We start from the raw sequence: 24,806 nt of genomic DNA, 5'->3' as shown, positions 1-24,806 counted from the left end.
TCAGCCCTGGTAGGACTTTTTTTTATTGCCCGGCTGCAGGTGCCGCTTTGTGGAGAGCCAGAGGCTACAGTGGTGGCTCCGTGTGACTCAGCAGTAGTGCCCTGCTTCCATCGCAGTCTGGTTTTCCTTCATAGGCATTCCCTGTTGTGGATTTCCTCCCTCCCGTCCCCTCAGGCCATCTCCCCACAGCCAGCAGCAGTCGTCGCCCCAGGTTTGCTCTCTAATCACCACGCACCAGTTCCCAGCCCCTGTGTGCACTGGTGGACACACGTCCCTGCCTGGGGCACGCAGGACTGTGGTGGCTCGTCTGCCACAGATCGGTTGCTTCAACCTCCTCTGACAGCCTCAAATGTTTCCCTTCTGTCCCAACCTATTTTGCTGTCGGTGAGGGGGCTTCCCCGGATGTGGAACTCTCTCCCTTGCTTCATTTTTCCCCTCCACCCCCCATGGTGCAGGTCCTGTCCCACTTCCTCCCCTCTTCCTTCTCCCTTCTTTCTTTTGTCCTACCCAGTTATGTGGGGATCTTTATAGTCCTTTCTGGTGTCCAGGGTCTTCTGCTAGTGTTCTGCCGGTGTTCTGTGAGAACTGTTGCATCTTTAGATGTATTCCTGATGCATCCGTCCTCCTACTCGTCTGCTATCTTGGAACTCCCTGCATGCCGGCTTTTTAGTTGTGGCATGTGGGCTTCTTAGTTGAGGCATGCAGACTCTTAGTTGCAGCATGCATGTGAACTCTTAGTTCCCCAAACAGGGATCAAACCTGGTCCCCCTGCATTGGGAGCCTAGAGTTTTACCCACTGGGCCACCAGGGAGGTCCCGTTTATGTTCTCTTGGTAGTGTCCTTTTCTGTGCAGAAGCATTTAGTTTAATGTAGTCCTATTTGCTTATTTTTGTTTTTGTTTTCCTTGTCTGAGGAGACAAAGCAAAAAAAAAAATACTGCTAAGATAGATGTCAAATAGTGTACTGCTTATATTTTCCTCTTGGAGTTTTATGATATCAGGTCTTATATTTAAGCCTTCAATCCGTTTTGAGTTTATTTTTTGTATATGGTGTGAGAAAGTAGTCCTGTTTGATTAGTTTGTATGTAGCTGTCCAGTTTTCCCCACATCATTCACAAGGCTGTCTTTTCCCCATTGTATACTTTTGCTTCCTTTGTCATAAATTAATTGACCATATAAGCATAGGTTTATTTCTGCACTCTCTATTGTGTTCCATTGATTTACATGTCTGTTCTGGTATCAGTATGATACTGTTTTGATTACTGTAGCTTTGTAGATGTAGGTTGCAATTAGGGAGCATGATACTTCTAACTTTGTTCTTCTTTCTCAAGATTGCTTTGGCTCTTCAGGGTCTTTTGTGTTTCCATATAAATTTTAGGATTATTTGTTCTAGTTCTTTGAAAAATGCATTGGAATTTTGATAGGGATTGCGCTGAATCTGTAGATTGCTTGAATAGTATGGTCATTTTGACAATACTCAGTACAGTCCGTGAGTGTAGCATATCTTTCCATCTGCTTGAGTCATAATCAATTTCTCTCATCCCTGTCTTACAATCTTCTAAGGACAAATCTTTTACCTCCTTTTCTAGGTTTATTCCTAGGTATTTTATTCTTTTTGATGAAATTGTAAGCGAGGTTGTTTCATTACTTTTTCTTTCTGAGAGTTTGTTAATGAATACAAATGCAACAGATTTCTATATATTTTGTATCCTGCAATTTTACTGAATTCATTTATTCTCATAGTTTTTTGGATTTAAGATTTTCTGTATATATTATCATGTCATCTGTAAATGGTGACAGTTTTACTTCTTTCTTTGTAATTTGGGTTCCTTTTATTTCTTTTTCTGGTTCCTGTGGCTCAGATTTTCAGTATTATGTGTCTTGCTTAACTAAGACTCCTGATACTGTGTTGAATAAAAGTGGCAAGAGTGGGCATCCTTGTCTTGTTCCTCAATTAAAGGGAATGCTTTCAGCTTTTCTCTGTTGAGTATGATGTTGGCTGTGGGTTTGTCATATATAGACTTTCTTACATTGAGATATGTTCCCTCTATACCCACTTTGTTGAGAGTTGTTACCATAAATAGATGTTGAATTTTGTCATGTTTTTTCTGCATCTATTGAGATGATCATATGATTGTTAGTCTTCAGTTTGTTAGTGTGGTGTACCACATTGATTAATTTGAGGATATTAAACCATTGTTGCATCCCTGGGATAAATCCCTCTTGATTATGGTGTATGATCCTTTTAATGCACTGCTGAATTCTGTTTGCTAATATTTCATTGAGGATTTTTGCATCTATGTCCATCAGTGATATTGGCCTATAATTTTCTTTCTTTGTGAAAATCTTTGTCTGTCTTCGGTGTCACAGTGATGCTGGCCTTGTAGAATGAGTTCAGAAGCATTCCTTCCTCTTAATCTTTTGGAATAGTCTGACTAGGATAGGTGTCAGCTCACCTTTAAATGCTTGGTAGAATTCACCTGTGAAGCTGTCTTGTCCCGACTTTTGTTTCTTGGGATTTTGTTTTAGAAGTAACTGATTTCAGTTTCATTACTGGTAATCGGTTCATATTTTTTTATTTCTTCCTGATGCCATCTTTGGAGATTGTATGTTTCTAGGAATTTATCCACTTCTTCTAGGTTATCCATTTTATCGGCATATGACTGTTCATAGTAGTCTCTTAATCCTTTGGATTTCTGTGGTGTCGGTTGTAACTTGTCTTTCATTCCTCGCTCCCTCCCTCCCTTCCCTACTTCCTTTCTTTTTTTTTTTTTTTAACAAACTTTTAACATAGTTAAGAAAGGCACCTCATTGAAAATAATACATCACAGTGCTGTTGAGTCATCCCAGTCACAGGATTTGAAGATGGAAAGGACAGTCTTTGGATAATGTTGCTTAGGACACTTGCTTATTTATTAAAAAGGGTTCTTTCACACGACATGGGTGGAGGAAGGCAAGAGTGTAGGAATGTGGCATATGCTGGGTGGCTGCCAAGAGCTTACCCACGAGAGCAGGTGGGCTGGTAAATCAGTGATAAGTTGGGAGGGGAGTGAGACCAGCTGCCCCACCTGCCCCATGACTCCAGTAAACCTGATGTGCTGAGCCACTGCTCCCATGTACACACTCCATATCTCTTTCAAATGGAGAGATGACTTTTTGCTCTCATGGTATGGGGAGCCAGGGTTAGTAGTTAACTCCTGCCCTGTTCCAAGCTACAGGACAGACAGGACAACAGTGTGATTTCCTGCATTCCTGGGCTGGCATGAGGTTCCCATAAAAGCTGAGGTCTTAGGGCACTGGCTTTAAAAAATACTGTCACCAGTCTGGAGTAAATGCCAATGTGATTCCTTAGAAATAATACTGCCTCTCCCTGTTTGTATTTATACCCTCCAGTCAGTGTTTTAAAAAATTAATTTTTCCCTTTGCTTATACTTTTTGAGACTTCTACTCCATGTAAAAGAAATCGCTTCACCACAGCACTGCTGCTCTTCCCATTCTCCTCTTGATCCCTCACCACTCCTCCTTCTCCATCCTTACCCTGACCACCCCTGCCCTCTGCCCAGTATCGAAGAGCAGGGATCATGCCGTGGAGTGATGAGCAGTGGTGCAGCCTTGGCCTTCTGTTACTAGGATGTAGCTTTGGAGAAGGCTGCTGGGATGCTTGCAGACATGACATCGGAGGTCTGGGATGAATCAGTGGTAGAGTGGATCCCCCGTTTACTGTAGTAAACCAGTGGGGTTGTCTGAGTGTGGTAGGCCTCCAGGCAGATTTTTAAGGCCTTCTCATCATCTGATCGGTGGACCAAGGGTTCCCCTGTGATGTCATCTTTCATGGGCTCCCTTGGGAAGTTGAACTCGTTGTGGTAGGAATGGCCACTCTGGGGGTGAATCTGTCGTCCTGTGATTCTCCAGATCAGCAGAGAGTCTGGAATGCTGAATTCAGTCACAGAATCAAGCTTCTGTTTCCTCTTTTCCATGAGGTCATCAAGCATTTCTGCCTGCCCCACAGTTCAAGGGAAGCTGTCTAGAAGAAAACCATTTTTTGCATGGAGGGGTCTCCAAATTTTTCTCAGTGCACTCCACGACCATTCCATCTCTCACCAGTTTCCTGGCATCTATCGTTGCCTTCAGCTTTTTTCCCAGCTCTGAGCCAGAAGCCACTGTGGCCTTCAGAACGTCTCCAGTAGCCAAATGGCAGACACAGAAGCTTTCAGCGAATTTGGGTGCTGGGTACCCTTGCTGGCTCTGGGCGGCCCCAGCAGCACAGACCGGATGCCTTTAGGACACTCTTGGGCCCATTTGGCTGCGGGCACGTTGGGAGCCATGGCTGCCGAAGCCTCTCACTCTCTTTCATTTCCGATTTTATTTATTTGGGCCTCTTTCATTTTTTTCTTGATGAGTCTGGCTAAAGGTTTATCAATTTTTATCAATTTTATGTTTTCTAAGAACTAATTCTTAGTTTTATTGATTTTTTTCTATGTTTTTCTTAGTCTCTATTTCATTTGCTTCTGCTCTGACCTTTATTATTTCCTTCCTTCTACTAACTTTGGGTGTTGTGTGTTCTTTTCCTAGTTCCTTTAGGCATAAGGTTAGATTGTTGATATGAAATTTTTCTTGTTTCCTGAGGTAGGTCTGTATTGTTTTAAATTTCCCTCTTAGATTTGCTTTTGCAACCCATTCATTTTGGATCATTGTGTTTTCATTTCCTCTTTGCTTCAGGACGCACTGGTTGTTCAGTAGCATAGTGTTTTGTGTTTGTGTTTTTTGCAGTTTTTTCCTTGTAGTTTATTTCTAATCTTATACCATTGTGGTCAGGAAACATGCTTGATATGATTTCAGTCTTTTTAAATTCATTGAGGTTTGTTTTGTGGCTTAGCCTGTGATCTATCCTGGAGAATGTTCCATGTGCACTTGAAAAGAATGTTTTTCTGCTGTTTTTGGATGAAATGTTCTTTATGTGTCTGTTAATTCCATCTGATGTATCATTTAAGATCAGAGTTTTCTCATTGATTGTCTGGATGATCTGTCCATTGAGGTAAGTAGGGTGCTAAAGTTCCCTACTCTATTGTATTACCATCAATTTCTCTTTTTATCTCTGTCAGTATTTGCTTTATGTATTTAGGTGCTCCTATGTTCAGTGCATATATATTTACAATTGGTGTTTCTTCTTGTTGGATTGATCCTTTTATCATTATGTAATGCCCTTCTTTGTCTCTTGTTACAATACTTGCTTTAAAGTCTGTTTTGTCTGATATAAGTATAGCTACCCCAGCTTTCCTTTTGTTTACATTTGCATGGAATACTTTTCCATCCTCTCACTTTCAGTCTCTGTGTGTATTTAGCTCTGAAGTGAATCTCTTGTAGGCAGCATATAGATGGGTCTTGTTTTTATCCATTCATCCACTCTGTCTTTTGATTGGCAAATTTAGTCCATTTACAATTTAAAGGAATTCTTGATAGGTACGTACTTATTGCCATTTTGTCGATTGTTTTCTAGTTGTTTTTGTGTTCTTTTTAGTTTTCTTACACTTATTTTGCTCTCTTCCCTTGTGATTTGATCACTATCTTAAGTGTTTGGATTCCTTTCTCTTTTTGTGTGTGTTTCTATTATAGTTTTTTGGTTTATGGTCACCATGAGGTTCATATAAAACAGTTTATATGGGGTTATTTTAAGTTGATGATCTCTTTAGTTTGAATGCATTCCAGCAACCCTGTGTTCCTCCCAACCACATTTAATGTTTCTGACATCATATTTTATATCTTTTTATTTTGTGTATCACTTAACTACTTATTGTGGATATAAATGTTTTTTGCTACTTTTGTCTTTTTGCTTTCCTACTAGCTTTATAAGTGGTTGATCTACTACCTTTACTGTATGTTTGCTTTTACCAGTGAGATTTTTTCTTTCATAATTTTTATATTTCTAATTGTAGCCTTTTCTTTTCCACTTAAAGAAGTCCACTTAACGTTTCTTGTAAAGTTGGTTTAGTGGTGCTAAACTCTTAGGTTTTGCTTATCTGTAAAACCTTTTATCTCTTATACAAATCTGAATGATAACCTTGCCAAGTAGTGTATTCTTGGTTGTAGGGGTTTTCCTTTCATCACTTTGGATATATTGTGCCACTCCCTTCTGATCCGTAAAGCTTCTGTTGAAACATCAGGTGATAGCCTTATGGGAGTTCCCTTGTACATAACTAATTGCTTTTCTCTTGCTGCTTTTAAGATTCTCACTTTAATTTTTGCCATTTTAAATATGATGTGTCTTGATGTGGCCCTCTTTGGGCTCACCTTGTTTGGGACTGTCTCTGCTTCCTGGACTTGGATGTGTTTCCTTTCCCAGGTTGGGGACGTTTTCAGCTATTATTTCTTAAATAATTTCTCTGCCCCTTCCTCTTAACTCTTCTCCTTCTGGGACCCCTATAAGGCTAATGTTAGTATGCTTGGTATTTTCTCAAACTATCATTTCTTTGATTCTTTCTTCTGTTCAGCTTGGGTGATTTCCACTACTTTGTCTTGCAGATTGCTGATCCATTCCTCTGTATCATTTAATCTACTGTTGATTTCATCTAGTATATTTTATTTTATTTTATTTGTATTTATCTTATTTTTGGCTGCATTGGGTCTTCGTTGCTGTGCATGGGCTTTTCTCTGGTTGAGGCGGGCGGGGGCTACTCTTCGTTGCGGTGCGCAGGCTTTTCATTGCGGTGGCTTCACTTGTTGTGGAGCACGGGCTTTAGGCACACAGGCTTCAGTAGTTGTGGCACGTGGGCTCAGTAGTTGTGGCTCGCGGGCTCTAGAGAGCAGGCTCAGTAGTTGTGGCTCATGGGCTTAGTTGCTCCGCGGCATGTGGGATCTTCCCGGACCAGGGCTTGAATTCGTGTCCCCTGTATTGGCAGGCGGATTATTAACCACTGCGCCACCAGGGAAGCCCTTGTCTAGTATATTTTAAATTTTCATTTATTGTGTTTGTCAGCTCTGTTTGGTTCTTCTTTATATCTTTAAACTCTATTGACATTCTCACTGTGTTCATCCGTTATTCTTCCCGTTTTTAAGAATTACCTTGAACTCTTTATTGGATAGATTGCATATCTCCACTTTTTCAGTTTATTTTTTCTGGCTTTGTCTTGATCCTTTATTTGGAACATATTTCATTGTCTCCTCAATTTGCCTAATTCTCTGTGTTTATGTCTATGTCTGAGGTAGGTTTGTTACGTTTCTCAATCTTGGAGAAATGTAGCAGAAATGTGGAAGACATCCTATGAGGTCCAGTACCTTTCTGTTTTGGCAGAGCCAACTTACTCATCATGCTGGTAGACGGGGTGGGCCCCTGGCTCGGTTGGCTACAAGGCCTTGCCTCGTGGTGGCTGTGGGTCTGCCAGTGGGCAGGGTAGGTTTTCTGTGCCATTGGTTGCATGGCCTTTGGAACCTGGTGTTGGTGCCAGACTTCTGGTGGGTGGAGCGGGCCCCCACGTGGTTGGGTGTGAAACCTGGGGGGCCTGGTGCTGCTGCTGGCCCGCTAGTGGGTGAGGCCAGGTCCTGGTGTGTCTAGGTGCACAGTCTGTGGGTCATAGAGCTGGTGCCAGCTTACTGGTGGCTGGGTAAGACCCCAATGCTAATAGGCTAGAGGGAGGATTCCAGACTCCTGCTTCTGTGCTGGGACTTGAAGTGTGTGAGATTTTGCTCATGCCCTCTGAGAGCTGAGTCTGTTTTCCATAACCCTCCATCTCTCCCAAACATAAGCCCCACTGGTTTACGAAGACAGACATTCTGCAGGTTTGTCTTCCCAGTGTAGGAGCCCAGTGTGGGGTTTGGACACCTTGTTCCTTCGGGAGGTCTTCTAGCATTGTGATCTTTTTCCCATTTGTGGGTTGCCTCCCTGGGATTGTGGGTCCTGACTAACCGTGTCTTTGCCCCTCCTACTTTCATTGTGCTTCCCTCTTTATATATATATATATATATATATATATATATATATATATATATATATATTTAGTTGTGGAACATCTTTTCTTCTAGTCTTCAGGTGGTTCTCATAGACACTTGCTCTGTAAGTAGTTGTAATTTTGGTGTGTTCATGGGAAGAGGTGAGTTCAGGGTTTTCCTCCTCTACCATCTTGGCCGGGATCAGGCTAGACTTCCTATACAACAAAATCCTTGCCCAACTTTCTTCTCTACTTCATATGGGTTTCCTCCCTCTCTTATGGGTTCCCCTCTGAACTCTCGCTTAAGAAATCACTTACATAAAAGTCCCTGTCTCAGACTATACCTCTTAGGAATCTGACCTAAGATATAGAAATGGACTAAGGTAAATGAGCTGGGTACTGCTGAGATCACCTGACACTGTGTCATATAAGAAACAGTGCGTAGAATAGGACTCTTTAGTAAGAAAGACTTTGGACTGAGAAGCTGTCATCATGGGATAAGAACCTGTCACCATGGAAGAGGAACCTGATTTGTTCTTTTCTCCTTGAAAGAGTAGAACAAACGTCTGTATATAGAAGCTTCAGAGCCATGTATGCCACCTCAGTGTGGAAAGAACTGTCTAATAGGGGATTCCAAAGGTTAGTAAAAGATTAACCACACTATATTAGTTTCTATTGCTGCCATAAAAAATTAGCACACATTTAGCACAACTTTTTTATTAGCTCATAGATCAGCAGTTCTGGTACATCATGGCTCAATTGGATTTTTTGCTTTGACTCTCATGAGACCAAAACCAAAGTGTGCTCCTTTCTAGAGGTTCTTGAGATCAATGTGCTTCCAAGCTTGTTTAGGTTGTTGGTCAAATCTAGTTCCTTGTGTTTGTAGAACCAAGGTCCCCATTTCCTTGTTGGCTATTAACTGGGGACCATCCTCATTCCTTGGAGGCCCCTTCTGGTCCTTTCACATGGCCCCTATATCTCAGAACCAACAGTGGCACATTGAAACTTTCTCATGCTTAGCAGTCTCTCTGGCTTCCCCATCTGCTACTTCTGTCTTCTGCCTCAGTCAGAATAAGTTCTGAGCTTTGAAAGGGCTCATGTGATTAGATTGGGCCCACCCAGATATCTTAATATAGATATTAAGATTCCTATCTTAATATCTATAACCTTAATTACATCTGGAAAGCCCCTTTTGCCATGTAATATAATGTATTCACAGGTTTTGGAAATGAGTGGACATCTTTGTTAGTGGGTGTTATTCTGCTGACTGTAGTTTGCCCTCTGCCCCTTACAGATTCACGTCCCTCCCAAATAAAAAATACATTTGCTCCATCCCAAAGTCTCAAAGGTCTCATCCCATTACAACATCAACTCAGAGTCCCCAAATCTCATCAGTTCAAAATTCCCATCATCTAAATCGTCTAAAATTATGTACGGATGAGGCTCTTGGTATAACCTATTATGTACAACTCCTGAGGCACAATTCCTCTCCATCAGGGGACGTATGAAACTAAAACAATTTATCTGCTTCCAATAGACAATGATAGGTTAGGCATAGGATAAGTTACAGACGTTCCAGGTTAAACAAGGGAGAAATGGAAGGTAAAAGGGAGCTACTAGGTCCAAGGCAGTTTCAAAATCCAGCAGGGCAAACTTCACTAGGTTTCAAGGCCTGGAAACAATCCTCTGTGGTTCTTGGTTCCACGCTAAAAACCTATCGCATCCGTTGTGCTCAGGTGCTCTCCCATTCAAGTACTAACCAGGCCCAAAGCTTGCTTAACTTCCAAGATCAGATGAGATCAGGTACACGGGTAGAGGTGAATGACCAGGATGCTGCTGAGAGCACCCAACATTGTGCCATATAAGACATAGTGGATAGAATAATGACCGCTTAGTAAGAAAGACTTTGGACAAAGAAGCTCTCATCATGGGAGAGGTGGATCCTGTTTTCCTCATGTTCCCAAATGAGTAGAACAAAGGCCATTGTATATAAGGTTCAAGGAGAAGTATTTCAGCTCAGAAAGAGTCCTCTGGTAGATTTCTGTTGGAGTCCAAAAATGGTTAAAGACTAACCACCCACCTGTACTTTTCCATGAAGCTTTCCATAGTCCTTCCCTCATCAGGCCTGGATGCTTACCTCTCATTCTCTCCCATTAGCGTATTGTTCAAAACTGGTGAGGGCCTAACAGGGGACTGAAAAACAAACCAGAAGTCAGGTTCAGTTAGCTGTTAAAACCCTAGACATTTGCAGAGCGTGAAGGAAACACAAATAGCAATCTAAACCTGGTGTTATGTTAGTAATTAAGGGTGTGCGTTTAAGAGTCAGATACCTTGGTCACACTCTCAAGTTTACTAGTTCTGTGATCTTGGGCATATTATTTAACTCTCTGAGTTTGAGTGTTTGCAGCTTTGTCATGGGGGTGGTAACTGCTACCTATAGGGGTGTTATGCAGATTCACCCAGGAGCTAGATGGGAGGCATGGAGCTTGGCATATGGTAAGCATTCTGTAAATGGTGGCTGCTATCATTGTGGTCTGGTAATCTAGTTATGTATTCCCTCTTCCACTAGATAGTCAAGTTCCTTGAGACCTGACATGTTTCATAGTCACTGTGCTACATCTATCTTATTTTAAATTATTTTTTATTTTTTTGAATAATTTTTAAAGTTTTATTTTATTGAGGTGTAGTTGATTTACAATATCATATAAGTTGCGTGTATGCGACATAGTGATTCACAATTTTTAAAGGTCATACTCCATTTATAGTTATTATAAAAATCGGCTATACTCCCTGTGCTGCACAGTATATCCTTGTAGCTTATTTATTTTATTCTTTGTAGTTTGTACTCCTTAACACCCTACCCCTATCTTGCCCCTCCCTGTTACATTTATCTTTGATATCTCTGTATTGTTTATTACGTGTTAGGTCCTTAGTAATTATTGAATTAAATAACTAAACTTTATTATTTAGTTTATTTGGGACAAACTTTATCCCAAAAAACTTTGGACATCGCTAACACCACTGGCCAAATATTTGAAAGCTGGCATCTCATTCTATTACTTTCTATTGTTCCCAGGATCATAGTGTCCAAAGGAACAAGATAAATCTGTCAAACCATCTTTAATGCAGATTTAGCAAAAAGTCAGTTATATATCAAAACAAATTAAGGGAATTGTGTATGTGCAGAGATTCAGATGGTATGGTCTTATGTTCCCAAATATCCATTTTTTGTGAAGACTAAAAAAATAATTTAACAGTAAGTTTACTTCGCTGTACAGTAGAAACTAACACAACATTGTAAAATAACTCTACCCCAATTAAAAAAAACAGTAAGCTTATATCATTTTTACATATTTCCATTGAAACTGCTTTCCCATCTCTCTGGAATTTGAAGTCTTCTGTATAAGACCAAGATCTTCATGAGGACCTAAATGGCCTTACACAGCCTGTCCTTTTCCTAGCCCTGACCTCTTGGGCCTCATCTCCCAGCACCCTCTTCATCACTCTCTCCACTCCAACAGCACTGTGCAACTCACCATCTCCCGAAACCTCTAGGCATGATATCACTTCCACCGAGAATGCTTGCACCGGAGTGTAAAGCAGGTATATTCTGTGTTTTACCTGGCACATAGTGGTCCTTCAGTATTCCTTGAATTATTCAGGCAGACCCAGTGGCGACGATAGCCAGTATCAGATCACAGAACAAGTGGCAGGGAAGGCATTCTGCCAGGCTTCATTCTGTAATATACTTTCAGGAATACTAATAACCATTCAGGGGCAACAAGAAAAATAAGGATGAGTTTCAGTGATTGAGAGTGTGCTGAGTGCCAGCCCAGCCAAGCACTACACGTGCTTACCTCAACTCAACTTCACCATCCTGAGGATCAGAAAACATTCAGGCACTTGCCTAAGGTCACACACCTAGTAGACGGCGTGGACAGGATCCGTTTAACTGTAGTGGATGAATTTTAAAACTTTTAAGAGCTTTCCAAATAGTGAGGTTTCATTTTTAACTTTTGTTATTGTTTTATATGTGGGCAAAGGATGTGTCCTATATCACTTCTGCCTTTTGGAATCCATTTGAGATTTTTCTTGGTGGTCTGGTATGTGATCAATCTGTTTAAATATTCCATGGAATCTTGAAATGGAAATCTATAGGATCCAAAATAGAATTGTCTATTAATTCAGTCTTACTAATTATATCACTTAAATCTTTTACGTAGTTATTTTTTAGTACTTGATCTTTCAAACATTGAGAATGATGTTAATATTTGAAAGTAACTGTTTTTTATCCACTTCTCTGTGCCTAACCATGTTTGCCATTTGTTTTAATATCTAATATGGATATCAGTACCAGACAACTGTTATTGAGAGTAAGTTTCTGTATGTTTTCAAGTACTCAAGAAAAGATTGAGAAATGGAAGACTGAATCAAAGGAAAATTATGGAGGTGGCTACAATGAAAGAAGCCAGTGGAGATAAAGGTGTCACCTTTAAATATCAAATCAAAGCCAAGTGGTGAAACATGGGCAGTAAGCGTGGTGGTTAGAAGCAGAGATCCTGGAGCCAGACTTCCTGGCATAAATCCCAGCAGTGCAGTTCAGTAGACTGGGCAAGTTATTAACTTCTCCATGCTTCCATTTCTTGGTGTGAAAAAATGGTGATAATAATAGTACCTACCTAAGGAGGTTATTGTGATGATTAAACAAGTTACTATTTATAAAGTGCTTAGAAGAGTGCTTAGCACATAGCAGTGTATAAGTATCTATTAGCTATTATCATCCTTCACATCAGACTCCTTTTGGTCCAAAGGTATTCTAGAACCACCAGGCTTATAATATCAATTGTACTGTTTCATTCAATGTGTCTATATTAATTGAGCACTTACTCTTGGCAGGCACTATGTTAGTTACTGGGAGTATAATGGACATACAGGGACCCTATGCTCATGGAATTTACCACTCAGTGGTAAATACAGACACGAAGCTATTAATTGCAGCCATATCCAATGATAGGAAGAAAAGGTACACAGTGCTATGAAAGTCTAAATGAGGGTGGAGGAGGATGTAGACTAGTCTGGAGGGTCAGGTAATGGCTCTTCTGTGACATATTTGTAATCTACGGCTTTAAAATAAATTACCCCAAACACTTAGTGTCTTAATACAGCAAATGCTTATTATCTCATAGATTCTGTGGGTCTGGAATATAGGAGTCACTTAGCTCAGTGGTTCTGGCCCAGAGTACCCCAAGAGGTTGCAGTCAAGCTGTTGGGTAGGGCCACAGGCATCTGAAGGCTTCACCGAGGCTGGACAGTCCACTTCTACAATTGCTTATTCACATGACTGTTGGCAGGAGGCCTCAGTTTCATGTCATATGGGCCTCTCTTTAGAGCTTGAATGTCTTCATGATGTGGCAGCTGGCTTCTCCCAGAACAAGTGGTCGAAGAATGTGAGCAAGAAGGATGCCATAATGTCTTTTATGACCAAGCCTCAGAAGTCACACATGTTACTTCTACTGTATTCTCTTTGTTAGAACTGAGTTATTAAGTCCAGTCCACAGCCAAGGGGAAGATATTTAGGCTTCACCTTATAAAGGGAATATACAAAATTTGTGGACATATTTTAAATTACCACACAAGGAGATGGCTAGACTGATTATTGAAGATATTCTAGACCAGGGGTTGACAAACTTTATGTACAAGGCCAGGTAGTAGATATTTCTTGCTTTGTGAGTCCACATTGTCTCTGTTATAACTATTCAACTCTGCCATGAAATGAACTGAAAGCAACCATAGACAATATGTAAGTGAATGGATATAGTAGTGTTTCAATAAAACTTTATTTACCAGAACTGATGGTGGGCTATAGTTTGCTGACCCCTACAGATACAAGAGATGAAAAGGGTAGAGGATTATTTCAAGCAGAAAAACAGAATGTTTCATAAAGAACAGAATTATTGGGCACTTAAGAGTAAAGGTACCAAAAAAAGATTTTTTTTCATGTACTAGGAGGTTTACTACAAAATTGTTTGTAATAGAAAAAAAGAATAGAGAACATTTATTTCCGCACATAAATTCTAAAAACATAAATATTGTTGAGGTAAAAACCAAAATGCAAAAGCTTTGTGCAATATGGACAGCTGTCATTTATGTAAATGAGAAAACAATGTACTCTGTTGTTAGATTTTACTATTTATGAGGACATACATATGTAATAAAAGCACAGAACATGCATGAGAAAGACACCAACTTTATTTATTTATTTATTTTTTTAAACATCTTTATTGGGGTATAATTGCTTTACAATGGTGTGTTAGTTTCTGCTTTATAACAAAGTGAATCAGTCATACATAAACATATGTTCCCATATGTCTTCCCTCTTGCGTCTCCCTCCCTCCCACCCTCCCTATCCCACCCCTCCAGGCTGTCACAAAGCACCAAGCTGATCTCCCTGTGCTATGCGGCTGCTTCCCACTGGCTATCTACCTTACTACGTTTGTTAGTGTGTATATGTCCATGACTGTCTCTCGCCCTGTCACAGCTCACCCTTACCCCTCCCCATAACCTCAAGTCCGTTCTCTAGGAGGTCTGCGTCTTTATTCCTGTCTTACCCCTAGGTTCTTCATGACATTTTTTTTTCTTAAATTCCATATATATGTGTTAGCATACGGTATTTGTCTTTTTCTTTCTGACTTACTTCACTCTGTATGACAGACTCTAGGTCTATCCACCTCATTACAAATAGCTCAATTTCGTTTCTTTTTATGGCTGAGTAATATTCCATTGTATATATGTGCCACATCTTCTTTATCCATTCATCCGATGATGGGCACTTAGGTTGTTTCCATCTCCGGGCTATTGTAAATAGAGCTGCAATGAACATTTTGGTATATGACTCTTTTTGGACACCAACTTTAGATGATGGTTTCTCTCTAGCAGAATGGAAGTGGTGAAGGTTGTGGAACTTAAACAGTTTCTGTTATATATTTATGGTTTAAAAATTTTTTTTTAATTGTGATGAATACACACAACATAAAATTTACTACCTTAACCATTCTTAAGTGTACAGTTCAGTAGTGTTAAGTATATTCACACTGTTATGCAACCAATCTTGAGAACTTTTTCATTTTGCAAAATCGAAACTCTGTACCCATTAAACAACTCTCCATTTCCCCCTGCTCTCAGCCCCTGGCAGTAATCATTCTACTTTCTGTTTCTGTGGTTTTGAGTAGTCTAGATGCCTCCTGTCAACCATACAATATTTGTCTTTTTGTGACTGCTTTATTTCACTAAGCATCATGTCCTTGAGTTTTATCCATGTTGTAGCAGGTGTTAGAATTTCCTTCCTTTAAAGCTGAATAATACCTTGTATGTATACACCACATTTGATTATTCATCCATCTGTTGATGGACACTTCAATTGCTTCCACCTTTTGGCTTTTCTGATAATGCTGCTATGAACATGGGTGTACAAATCTAAAACAGAGTTTTGATGAAAGAAATGGTCAGTAAATCATTGTGCAATATAGCAGCCTGAGCAAATATAGTAGCCTGAAGGTCTTTTTTCCTTCCATTCTCCCACAGCACATTCCAGTCAGACTTTCACTCACACTATCCACCTACTGGATAGTCAAGGTTATTAATGCCCTGCTTGTTGCTAAGTCCTGTGGTCTTTCCTCTGGCCTCATCCTATTAACTGCTCAGCAGCAATTGATAAGGTGGTCATTCCTGCATCCTGGGCTTATTTGCTTCATTTGATTTCCAGGATGCTACTCTCCTGGTTCTTTTCCTACCTCTATTTCTTCTCAGTCTCCTTTGCTGCTTCCTCCTCACTTCTCAGACCCCTTAATGTTGGATTGCCCCTGGGCTCAGTTCTCTGATTTCTCCTCTCCTCTCTATGCTTAGTCCCTAGTTGGTTTTATCTAGGCTCATTGCTTTAAATGCTATCTATTCACCGATTTCAAATTTGTAATTGTAGCTTTTACTTCTCCCCTCACATCCAACTCATCTATTAAACCGCCTACTCAGCATCTCCACTTGAATGTCTAATAGCATCACAAACTTAACACAGGCAAAACCAAACTCTTGATTCCCATAACTCCCACTTCTCCCCACTCTTGCCTATGTTGGTATTCCACCTCCATTCTTCGTATTGCTCAGGCTAAAAGCCTTGAAGCCATCCTTTACTTGTCTCTTTCTCTAATCCCAGGCCATCTATCAAGAAGTCAAGTGAGCCTCACCTTCAAAGCACATCCAAACTGAGTTCCTTCCCATTGCCTCCACTGTGGTCCAAGGTTCTGTCATCCCTTGTCGGGGTTATTCTAGTTTCTTCTTACTAGGCCCTATGGTTCTTCTCTTACCTCCCTCCTCAATCCAAAACCATACTTCAGTCCAATAGCTGAAGTAATCCTTTATGAATGTGCATCATATCCATATCATGGTTTGTCTTTCCTCAGAACCTTCCAGTGGATCCCCATTTTTCTCAGAGTAAAACCAGTACCCCTACAGTGGACTCCAAATGTATACCTATCTTCCCATCATCCCCCACCCCTGGACTTCTCCGACCAACTACTTTCCCCATCCCTTATGCAGCTCTAGCCATGTACGTAAATATTTACTATTCCCTCTGCCTGAAATATCTGCACAACTGGTTCCTTCATTTCCTTTAGATCTTTGTTCAGATGTCACCTTTTCCTGAAGCTTTCCCTAATCACCCTATTTAAAATGGCTATCAATCCGTCACCTCCCAAATGTCCCACTCCACCTTCATGACTTATTTTCCTTTACAGCACTTATGACATACTGGTTTAGTCACCTTTTTAAATTGTTGTGCCTCTCTCCAATTGGAATTTGAAATGAAAAAACACATGAGAACTGAGATGTTTGTCTATTTGGTTTACTGCTGTATCTCCTATATCCCTTGCATCAAATTATTTTTTGAATATATGAAACTCTGCTGTATCTTAAGACTGACCTGAGTTGTTGCTGAGATTATAGTGTTTCTTTCCTGTTGGTTTCTCCAATTGGTTTTGTTCCTTAAAAGAGGCAATTAAAAAATATGGCTTCAGAATCTTTGGCACTCTTCCTTGAAATCTGAGCAGGCTTGTGACTGCTTTAATCAACATAACATTGCAGAAGTGATGCTATGGGACTTCTGAGATTACGTAATAAAAGGCCATGCAGTTTCTGGCTTATTTGCTGGAACACTTGGTCTTGGAATCTTTACACCTCAAGGTAGGAGGTGGGAGTACCCTGAGGCTGCCATGCTGTGAGGAAGCCCAAGTCACATGGAGAGGCCATATATAGTTGATCAGATTGAGAATTCCAGCTAAACCTAGACTTCAAGTTATTTTTCAGCCAAGGCCCTAGACATATGGGTGGAGAAGCCATCTTGGAAGTGGATCCACCAGCCCCAGCTGTTCCAGCCCTCTGACACCATGCTTTAGAAACAAGCCTTCCTTACTCTATCCCTTATGAATTCCTGACCCAGAATTCATGAGCATAATAAAATGGTGGTGGTTGGACACCACTAAAATTTGGGGTGATTTGTTACATAGCAGTAGAGTACCAGAACGGTAAGGTGGAAAGGCCACATAAAAATAGTAAATTACCTTTAGAGAGAAAGTTAAGTTTTGATTTTTTTTTTTTTTTTTGGTCTACTGGAGAAAGTATATGGTATGTGCAAACATTATTCTGTCAAGCTCATTTTGTATGCTAGTGTCCATCCAGATTAACTCACTAGACTTCAGATTCTCATTAACTGCCAAGTAATGTCATCCTGATGAACCACTTGAGATTTCATGCTCAAAATTCTGGGGTCTTGGTATATTTCCATGCTGAACAGCTGGAGGAGCTGGCAGTGTTAGACCAGCTCAGGCCAACCTAGTCATTAGATTATAGAAAAATAACCTCGGTATCAGTGTTGCAATGAGATATCCAATCTTCTTCTTTTATTTTTATTCTGTTTTTGAAGTGGAGAATGAGTGTGATTAGAAATATCAGCCAGAGATCAGCTTTTCAGAATCAGCTGCTATTAAAAATCTGGGTGTTCTCAGAGCTGGAAGGGCCATTAGAAACTCACTCATAAAACTGCTTATTTTACTGATCAGAGAGGGGAAGGGGCATGACCAAGGTCTCAGGCTGGGTCTGGACAGGGTCCTGGCTCCCCACTCCCCATGCGGTTCTCTTTCATCTCAATAAGTGGTTTTTAGCCTGTAGTCTGTTTCCAAGATGAACTTCTTGGGTGTTGGAACAGGCCTTCTGAACCAGCGGTAATGGTATAAAATTTGTTTGTGCGTGCTTTTGTGTCCTTTTCTGGAGATAATCCACAGCTTCTGTCTGATTCTTACAGAGATCAGTGACCCAGAAGAGCATAGAACCACTTCACTTGATGGTTTAATACTGTCATTTAAAAACTTCTAGAGTAAGTTAAATCTTGTCCTCTCGCATCCCTCCACCACATGCTGCTGGGGAAATTCTTTAGTTATTTAAGATCAGTGCCTAACGGGTGCATCTTTCAGATGGTTAAGGATAGTTGGAGCAACCAACAACCAGCAACCAGCAACCAACAACCAGCAACCGACTCATCTTACTCTCAGTTTAGAAAAATTTGGCAAGCACTCACACGTTAACATCACTTTTGTAATTCAAAAGCAACAAACAATACAGGACTAGGTAGGTATTATTTTTCCTTCCAGCCATTGCAGTAGTTAAAGCAGAGAGCCCTGGGATCTCTATAGATAAAGCCTGAAAGCACAGAGACTAACTTAATAGAAATTTATTTTTCCTATGCTCCACCATCCAGTGTGGGTGTTCAGCAGACTTTTCACATGGCATTTCAGGAACCCAGGTTCCTTTTATCTTGGGGTTCTGCCATCTTCTTGGGTCTTGGAGTCCTTTACTTCTAGTCAGCAGACAGGAAAAGAGGGAGAATTGAGGACAGGGTAGGAGGTTTTTATGGACTTGAGTTCTTCATTTTTACCCATATTCCACTGGCCAGAAATAGGTCACATGGTCTCACCTGGATACAAGGGTGGTGGTGGTGGTACTTCCTAGCAATAGCTCTACACTGATGAAGAGGCACACAAATCTTTGTTGGGCAACTGGTCCTCTCTACCGCAGTCAGGGTGAGCATTTTAATGATCCTGAATCTCAGAGATGGATAAAGTGTCTGAGATGGGACTTTCAGACAATCCCTAAAGTCTGCAGGTGGCTTATAATCTTCACTTACCTGACACCTTAAGAATTAAGGTGATCCTCAGAAACTGTGAAGCCAGAATTGATTGAAATATAATGTAGTTAGGGTAGGAATATTGCACTTCTTGGGTAATGGGAGATTTTATTTTTTTAAGGAGTGACAGAGAGGGTGAGGGCCCAATCTGGATTTTGAGCTGGTTTATATTATAATAGAACTCATATAATTATAGCAAAGAGAACTCTGTTTTCATTTTTGCAAAACTATTGCTACAAGTTTAGCTTTGTCATTGCATGTTTGCCCTTAAAAATCTTTTCATGCGTGGCAGAAATTATAACGGCACATGTCTTTACCCTATGGTTTTATTTTTGTTGTGTTGCTTAGTTGCTTCATGATTATTTTTGTTTTATACAATCTTAACCTCTCTCCTCAAATTATCATATGATTTTTATTCTGGAACTTGACTGGCTATGGTATGAAATTATCATGAATTTCATTCTCAGCTTTTTTCATTAAGATGTTTTTGATGCCACATGGTATCAGAATTGGTGACCTATGAAATGTGTTACTCCTACCACTTACTGTGGAACAACTCTAACAAGTGACTTACTTTCTGTTTTGTCATCTATAAGATTTTATTGGTCTAGTGAACTCCAACAATCTTGGAAGTTATGTTGAGGGCTAAGTAGCTCTGTTTTTTAGCCTGAAGTCCTTATGTGAGGTGCCCAGTGGTGTGCTGGAACTGGAGTCAGTAATACTTGACCTCATCCCTTCCAGAAATACGTTAGGGGCAAAAATGTCCTAACTGATGTTGAGGCCATTTTGAACAATGAGGAAGCACTAATTCTAGTTCTGCTCAGATTGAAGTCTGAGAAGTAGTTTTGTGTGCCAGTGATGACTTTGAGAAGAAAATATGCTACAGTGCAGAGCTGTAGCAGTAATTCCCCAGTACTGATCTCTAGACTTACGCACCTTGGCCCTTGACCAAGTCTTCTTGGACTGCTGGAAAATAAGAACAATGTAATAGGACATGGGTGAAAGGTTGCCTGTTTTCTTATCCTGGAATCCAGGGAAGGACTATCTTTTTGTGTGCAATTCTGTTACTCTGACAATTTTTACATAAATATGTTCTATCTTAATGAAATGGTGATGATAGTAGATGGTAGTGGTGGACGTAGGGTTAATTTTAATGTCTTTACTTAGATAAAGCCAGAAATTATGTTGGTCCTCTTCTTTAACACCCAAGGTTTTTCTTTTCTGTTTTTTGAAATGTTGGCGGTCCAATGGAATGTAAAGACCTAAAACTACTCCATGTCGACTTTAAATGACTTTTCAGGAAGCAAATAAATCTTATGGAATTATCCATAGGTGACTTATAAGTCAAATAAGTCTTAATGGAATTGCTCCATAGGTGCAATTACTCACTTAGGTGAGTAATTGTAGGTGAGTAATTGTATCAGCAGTGTGGACATGCATGAGCACTTTTGTTTACTCCTGTCATGGCCTACTTTCATAAAAGTGTTGATAATTATCATTAAGGAAATCAAAGCATGAACTGAACAAACTTTATCTCTTCTCTTCTGCCAGATCAATCTTTCAAAGTTTTGACAGACTCTTTTTTAATTTCTTTTTGAGAAGAGGCATGTAAAAAGTAAGACTTGAAGCTTAAAATTGTAATGTTTTTTTGCTTTTTACCTAAAGAAGTTACTGGGTCTACATCTGGATTTAACCATTTTTTCTCCCCTCTAACACTGTTGATATTAATGCCAGTTTTAATTTCTTGGCATCATGAGTGCATAAGCATATCACATACAGATGTGATTTGAACAAGGACTGAAACTGTAAATTAGGAAGCAAGAGATTCATAGGGTTTCATCAGACCAATTCACTCCAAAAAGTGACACAGTTGTACTGAAAATGTTTTAAATTGCTCATTTCAAACCTACTTCAGTAGCAGAATGCCACCCGTGCAGCAGATTTGCAACTACGTTAGTCATTTTCTTTCCTCCGTTTCCTTGCTGTGTTTGTATTGGGAGCACGGAGTAATGTAATTTACTAAACTATGATTTGATGGCTGGGCAACAGCCCCAGTGTTGAACAGTATTTGGACTATGATTACTTGCTGGCTTTGTCACAGTTGACATTAATTATTGATGGAAGTTTCAGAAATAGCGCATGTGCCAGGAGCTTTTCACCGCAACAACGCAGGCTCCAGGCAGGAGGGATGCTAAAGAGGGTGGGGGAAGAGGCACCTGTGGCTTGTTTATGTCTGTACACAGCGAGCCTGGACTTGGTGGGCTGAGTGGTACCTGTGTAAAGGTCATGGTATAACGGAAGGATGAACCGTCAGGCTTATTTCTATCGTGTTCCTCCCCAGGAATTACACCGAAGAAGCCAACTTCAGCCAGAGCCAGCCAAGACGAAGGCTCTCCAGACTGTCATTGAAATGAAGGTAGGAGCTGTTCACATTTCTCAAAAACAGCTGTTCCCCTGGAGTTTGTTTTAAACTTGATGGTGCCTAACACAAACATGTGAAATGAACCTTGTGTTTTTCTCTAGACACCCTGGTGGGTGCTTTTCTTCTTGATTTTTTTTTTGTTTTGGCCTTCTCTGGTGCATTTAATTTATTGGCCCTTTAATTAGGATGCCTTTTCTGGGCAAAAGAATAAAGGGCTCAAGTATCCCTTGTCTGAAAGGAGCTGGGTTGATTTCCAGAGCATAGCCAATGCTTTCAACCCTAAGAGAGGTTTTGTATGTGCTTTAAAAGTAAATTTCTAAAGCTAGAGTAATTCTTTTTTTCCTCCCATTCACATTACAATGAAAAGATACCTTGAGAAACTAAGATTTGCAAAGAGAAGTTGTTGTACATGCAATGGAGGCATTAAATGATTAAAATTATGCTATCAGCAAAATTTACTTTTCAAAGAATACTTTCTTATGACTCCAGTATTTTCTCCTAACCAAGTCTGGAATTAACAATAATTTATTAAATACTCACAAGGTATTCTGTTTAGCAGTGGATGCATAGAGATATTTAAAAGAAGCAAAGATCCTCTGGCATGGATTTAGGACATTTAAAGAATAATGAAGTAAATAATGATGAGCAAGCTGTAAAGAAACAGATCTAAATGAAAGCGAGTTGCTTTGTCAGTTGATAGAAATTTGAAGTCTTTTTACTTCTAGTTTTTGACCGAAGGAAGCAAATAGTATTTATCTTAAGAATAAATAATTCTTGATTTACGTTGTTCCCTGAAGAAAAAAAATTTATAATGATGATGTTTGCAATCTGGTTATTTCATGCATAAGTTTAACATTTGAGAGTTTGCTGGTCACCATCATCCTACAAAAGACCTCTGAAACTTGTTGATAGGGTAATGATTTTTCTGTCTTGTAGCACATGATTTTGAATTATCTGCCCCCAAATTCCCAAGTCCTGGGGAAAAAGAAACTAATACGAGCTACTGAGTTCCTGGTGTGTACAATTCTGACTTCATATTATTTTTTCTAGTCAATGACAGTGTCTTCATCCAAGTGGATTTTTGTGGAAATAATGTAGAACATTTGCTTTAAAACTTTATGTCCCCTAACTGAGGTTACATGATTCAAGGCACTTATACTGCATTTGTAGCAAATTGGTTTGAAAAATATTATCAAAGGGATCAAATGATAGTAAGATTTAAAAAAAGCTAATATTGGCTCATCAATTCATTTTGAATTTGTGTAATTTTTACTTAGCACTATTTTGAAAATAAACTTACCATTCTATACTTGCGGGGGAGTGTAGAATCTCATAACTGAGATTTCATCCTCACTTCACATTGGAACCAAACTTGAAACTTGGCTAAGGCTTAAAAGAAAAAAAGACAAGACAAAAGATTTTATTTTATTTTTTTTTGCAAAGAGTCATTTAGTCCTCCTTCTACCCACCTCCATACCTCCCTCTCCAGTTCCAGCACAATTAGTAATAGAAGAGGATGTATATAAAACTATTTCCTAATTATCTTTAAAAAAAAAAAAAAGTAAAGATTGAGTTTCAAAAACCTTTGGAGAAACCAGGAATGACATCTATCCCAGAGCAGTGGGCATTTTCCTGATAAAGTTCTCTGTACAATTAGTAATTTTTTGTGACTTTTATAAGTAGAAACTCTGGTTATAGCTTACTCTTTTTTAGCATCATATGTTTTATTAGAAAACAAAAAATAGTAAATAAAGCACTCATTTAGGCTACCTACATGAGAAGGCATAAAATATAATTTTTAGGGCACATTCACATCCATATGTTATCAGTAAATTGAGTCCAGAGGGTTTTTTTTTAAATGGATGCCAGTGATCCTGATTTGTAGAAGAACACATTTATTTTTAGGACATTGATAGTCAATATACTTATATACTTGTCAGGGAACTGAGCCTGGAGTTTTTCTATTGTCTTTTGGTTGTGTGTTAATTTACAAAGCACTGCCTTCTGTTTTGTCAGTGGAGAAGTCTGTGTCCCATTAGCATCTATACTTAACATGCATAAATTGAGTTATGGAGGCAGCTGGTAGAGGGTCATCTCCTCAGCCATGTGTGTAGGTTGTGACAGAGCCTGTGATCTCTTCTGATTTTGTATATTATATCTGTTTGAAATTGGAGGGAATATTGGAAAGCCATATTTTATAAGACTTAGGGTTGACTACCAAATAGAACTGACCCTTAAACCTGATGGGTGGGACTTGAGACATTGGTTGTATTTTAATTTAAACACCTTGGGTAAACATCAATATCATCTAGTGCCTTGGCAAAATCTGAAGTTAAAAGGAGCTTTCCTAGAGTAATTTGGACCTTTAGTTTCAGGGAGATGACACGAGTTAAGGTTTAGAACTTACCCCTACTTTTCCCTTGCTTCTTAGAGAAACTGAGGGTGAAATTGTGACTCCTCATCTTCTCCAAAAATATGCTTTGCATCAACTCAAGAAAGGTGTTTGTTGTGAACATCTGTGAAATCTTGTCCAAATGAAAGCACTTTTAGAACCACAGTCTGGTAGTTCTAGTAGATCTCTATGTACCCCTCTGGGCTTTTAGAGTTGTGAAAATATGTCTGTCAGGGAGGGCCATCTGCACACACCAAAGTGGGGGCAATTCACTTGCAGCCATCACAGCTGCTGCCAGCCCGTTGAACCAGGGGGGGGTAAAGTCACCTGAATGAAAATAAAAGGAAGCAAAGCGAATGAAGTTATTTGTGATTTGTCTTACTGCAGGAAGCTCCAAGTTTTAATTTTGATCTTGGTTTGGTCTGGCAGGTGTGTTCCAGGTTTGCACTTAGAACATTGCATGTGTTTTTCAGAAAAGTTAGTTTTCTCGTAAATGTTGCAGTACTCCTCCGTTTCTTGCTTTTGTGTCTAAAGATTCTTAGCTTCTCTTTTCTGCTCTTATGGAGAACTGTCAATAAAAAGGTAGTTAAAAGGGCTTCTTTCCTCTTTTTTCTTTAATGTTAATTCCTTTGAAAGGATGTGTTTTTAACCTACTTTTATTATAAATTTGACATGACATAAACAAAAGTTTTACTTTCTTGGGTTCATTCATAAAGCTCTATCCAGTTTTTAAAAAAAATTTTATTTATTTTTGGCTGCATTGGGTCTTCGTTCCTGTGTGCGGGCTTTCTCTAGTTGTGGCGAGCGGGGGCTGCTCTTCGTTGCGGTGTAAGGGCTTCTCATT

At 39.7% G+C, this 24,806-nt stretch overlaps 1 protein-coding gene and 1 pseudogene across 1 annotated transcript in view; one reads left to right on the top strand and one right to left on the bottom strand.

Annotated features, from left to right (window-relative positions):
* The window catches only part of ERC2 (ELKS/RAB6-interacting/CAST family member 2), a 750,321-nt gene that overhangs the window by 230,667 nt on the left and 494,848 nt on the right, over positions 1-24,806 (top strand). The window contains exon 3 of the mRNA XM_060021473.1: positions 21,490-21,564. Coding sequence (XP_059877456.1) covers positions 21,490-21,564 — 75 coding nt within the window. The remainder of the gene's footprint in view (positions 1-21,489; positions 21,565-24,806) is intronic.
* Positions 3,626-4,324, bottom strand: LOC132431703 (adenylate kinase 2, mitochondrial pseudogene; annotated as a pseudogene).

The sequence above is a fragment of the Delphinus delphis genome, chromosome 10 (genome assembly GCF_949987515.2).
Source record: "Delphinus delphis chromosome 10, mDelDel1.2, whole genome shotgun sequence".
NCBI classification, from domain to species: domain Eukaryota; kingdom Metazoa; phylum Chordata; class Mammalia; order Artiodactyla; family Delphinidae; genus Delphinus; species Delphinus delphis.
Note: the sequence above shows the minus strand (reverse complement) of the source record. Positions and strands in the feature narration are given on the sequence as shown.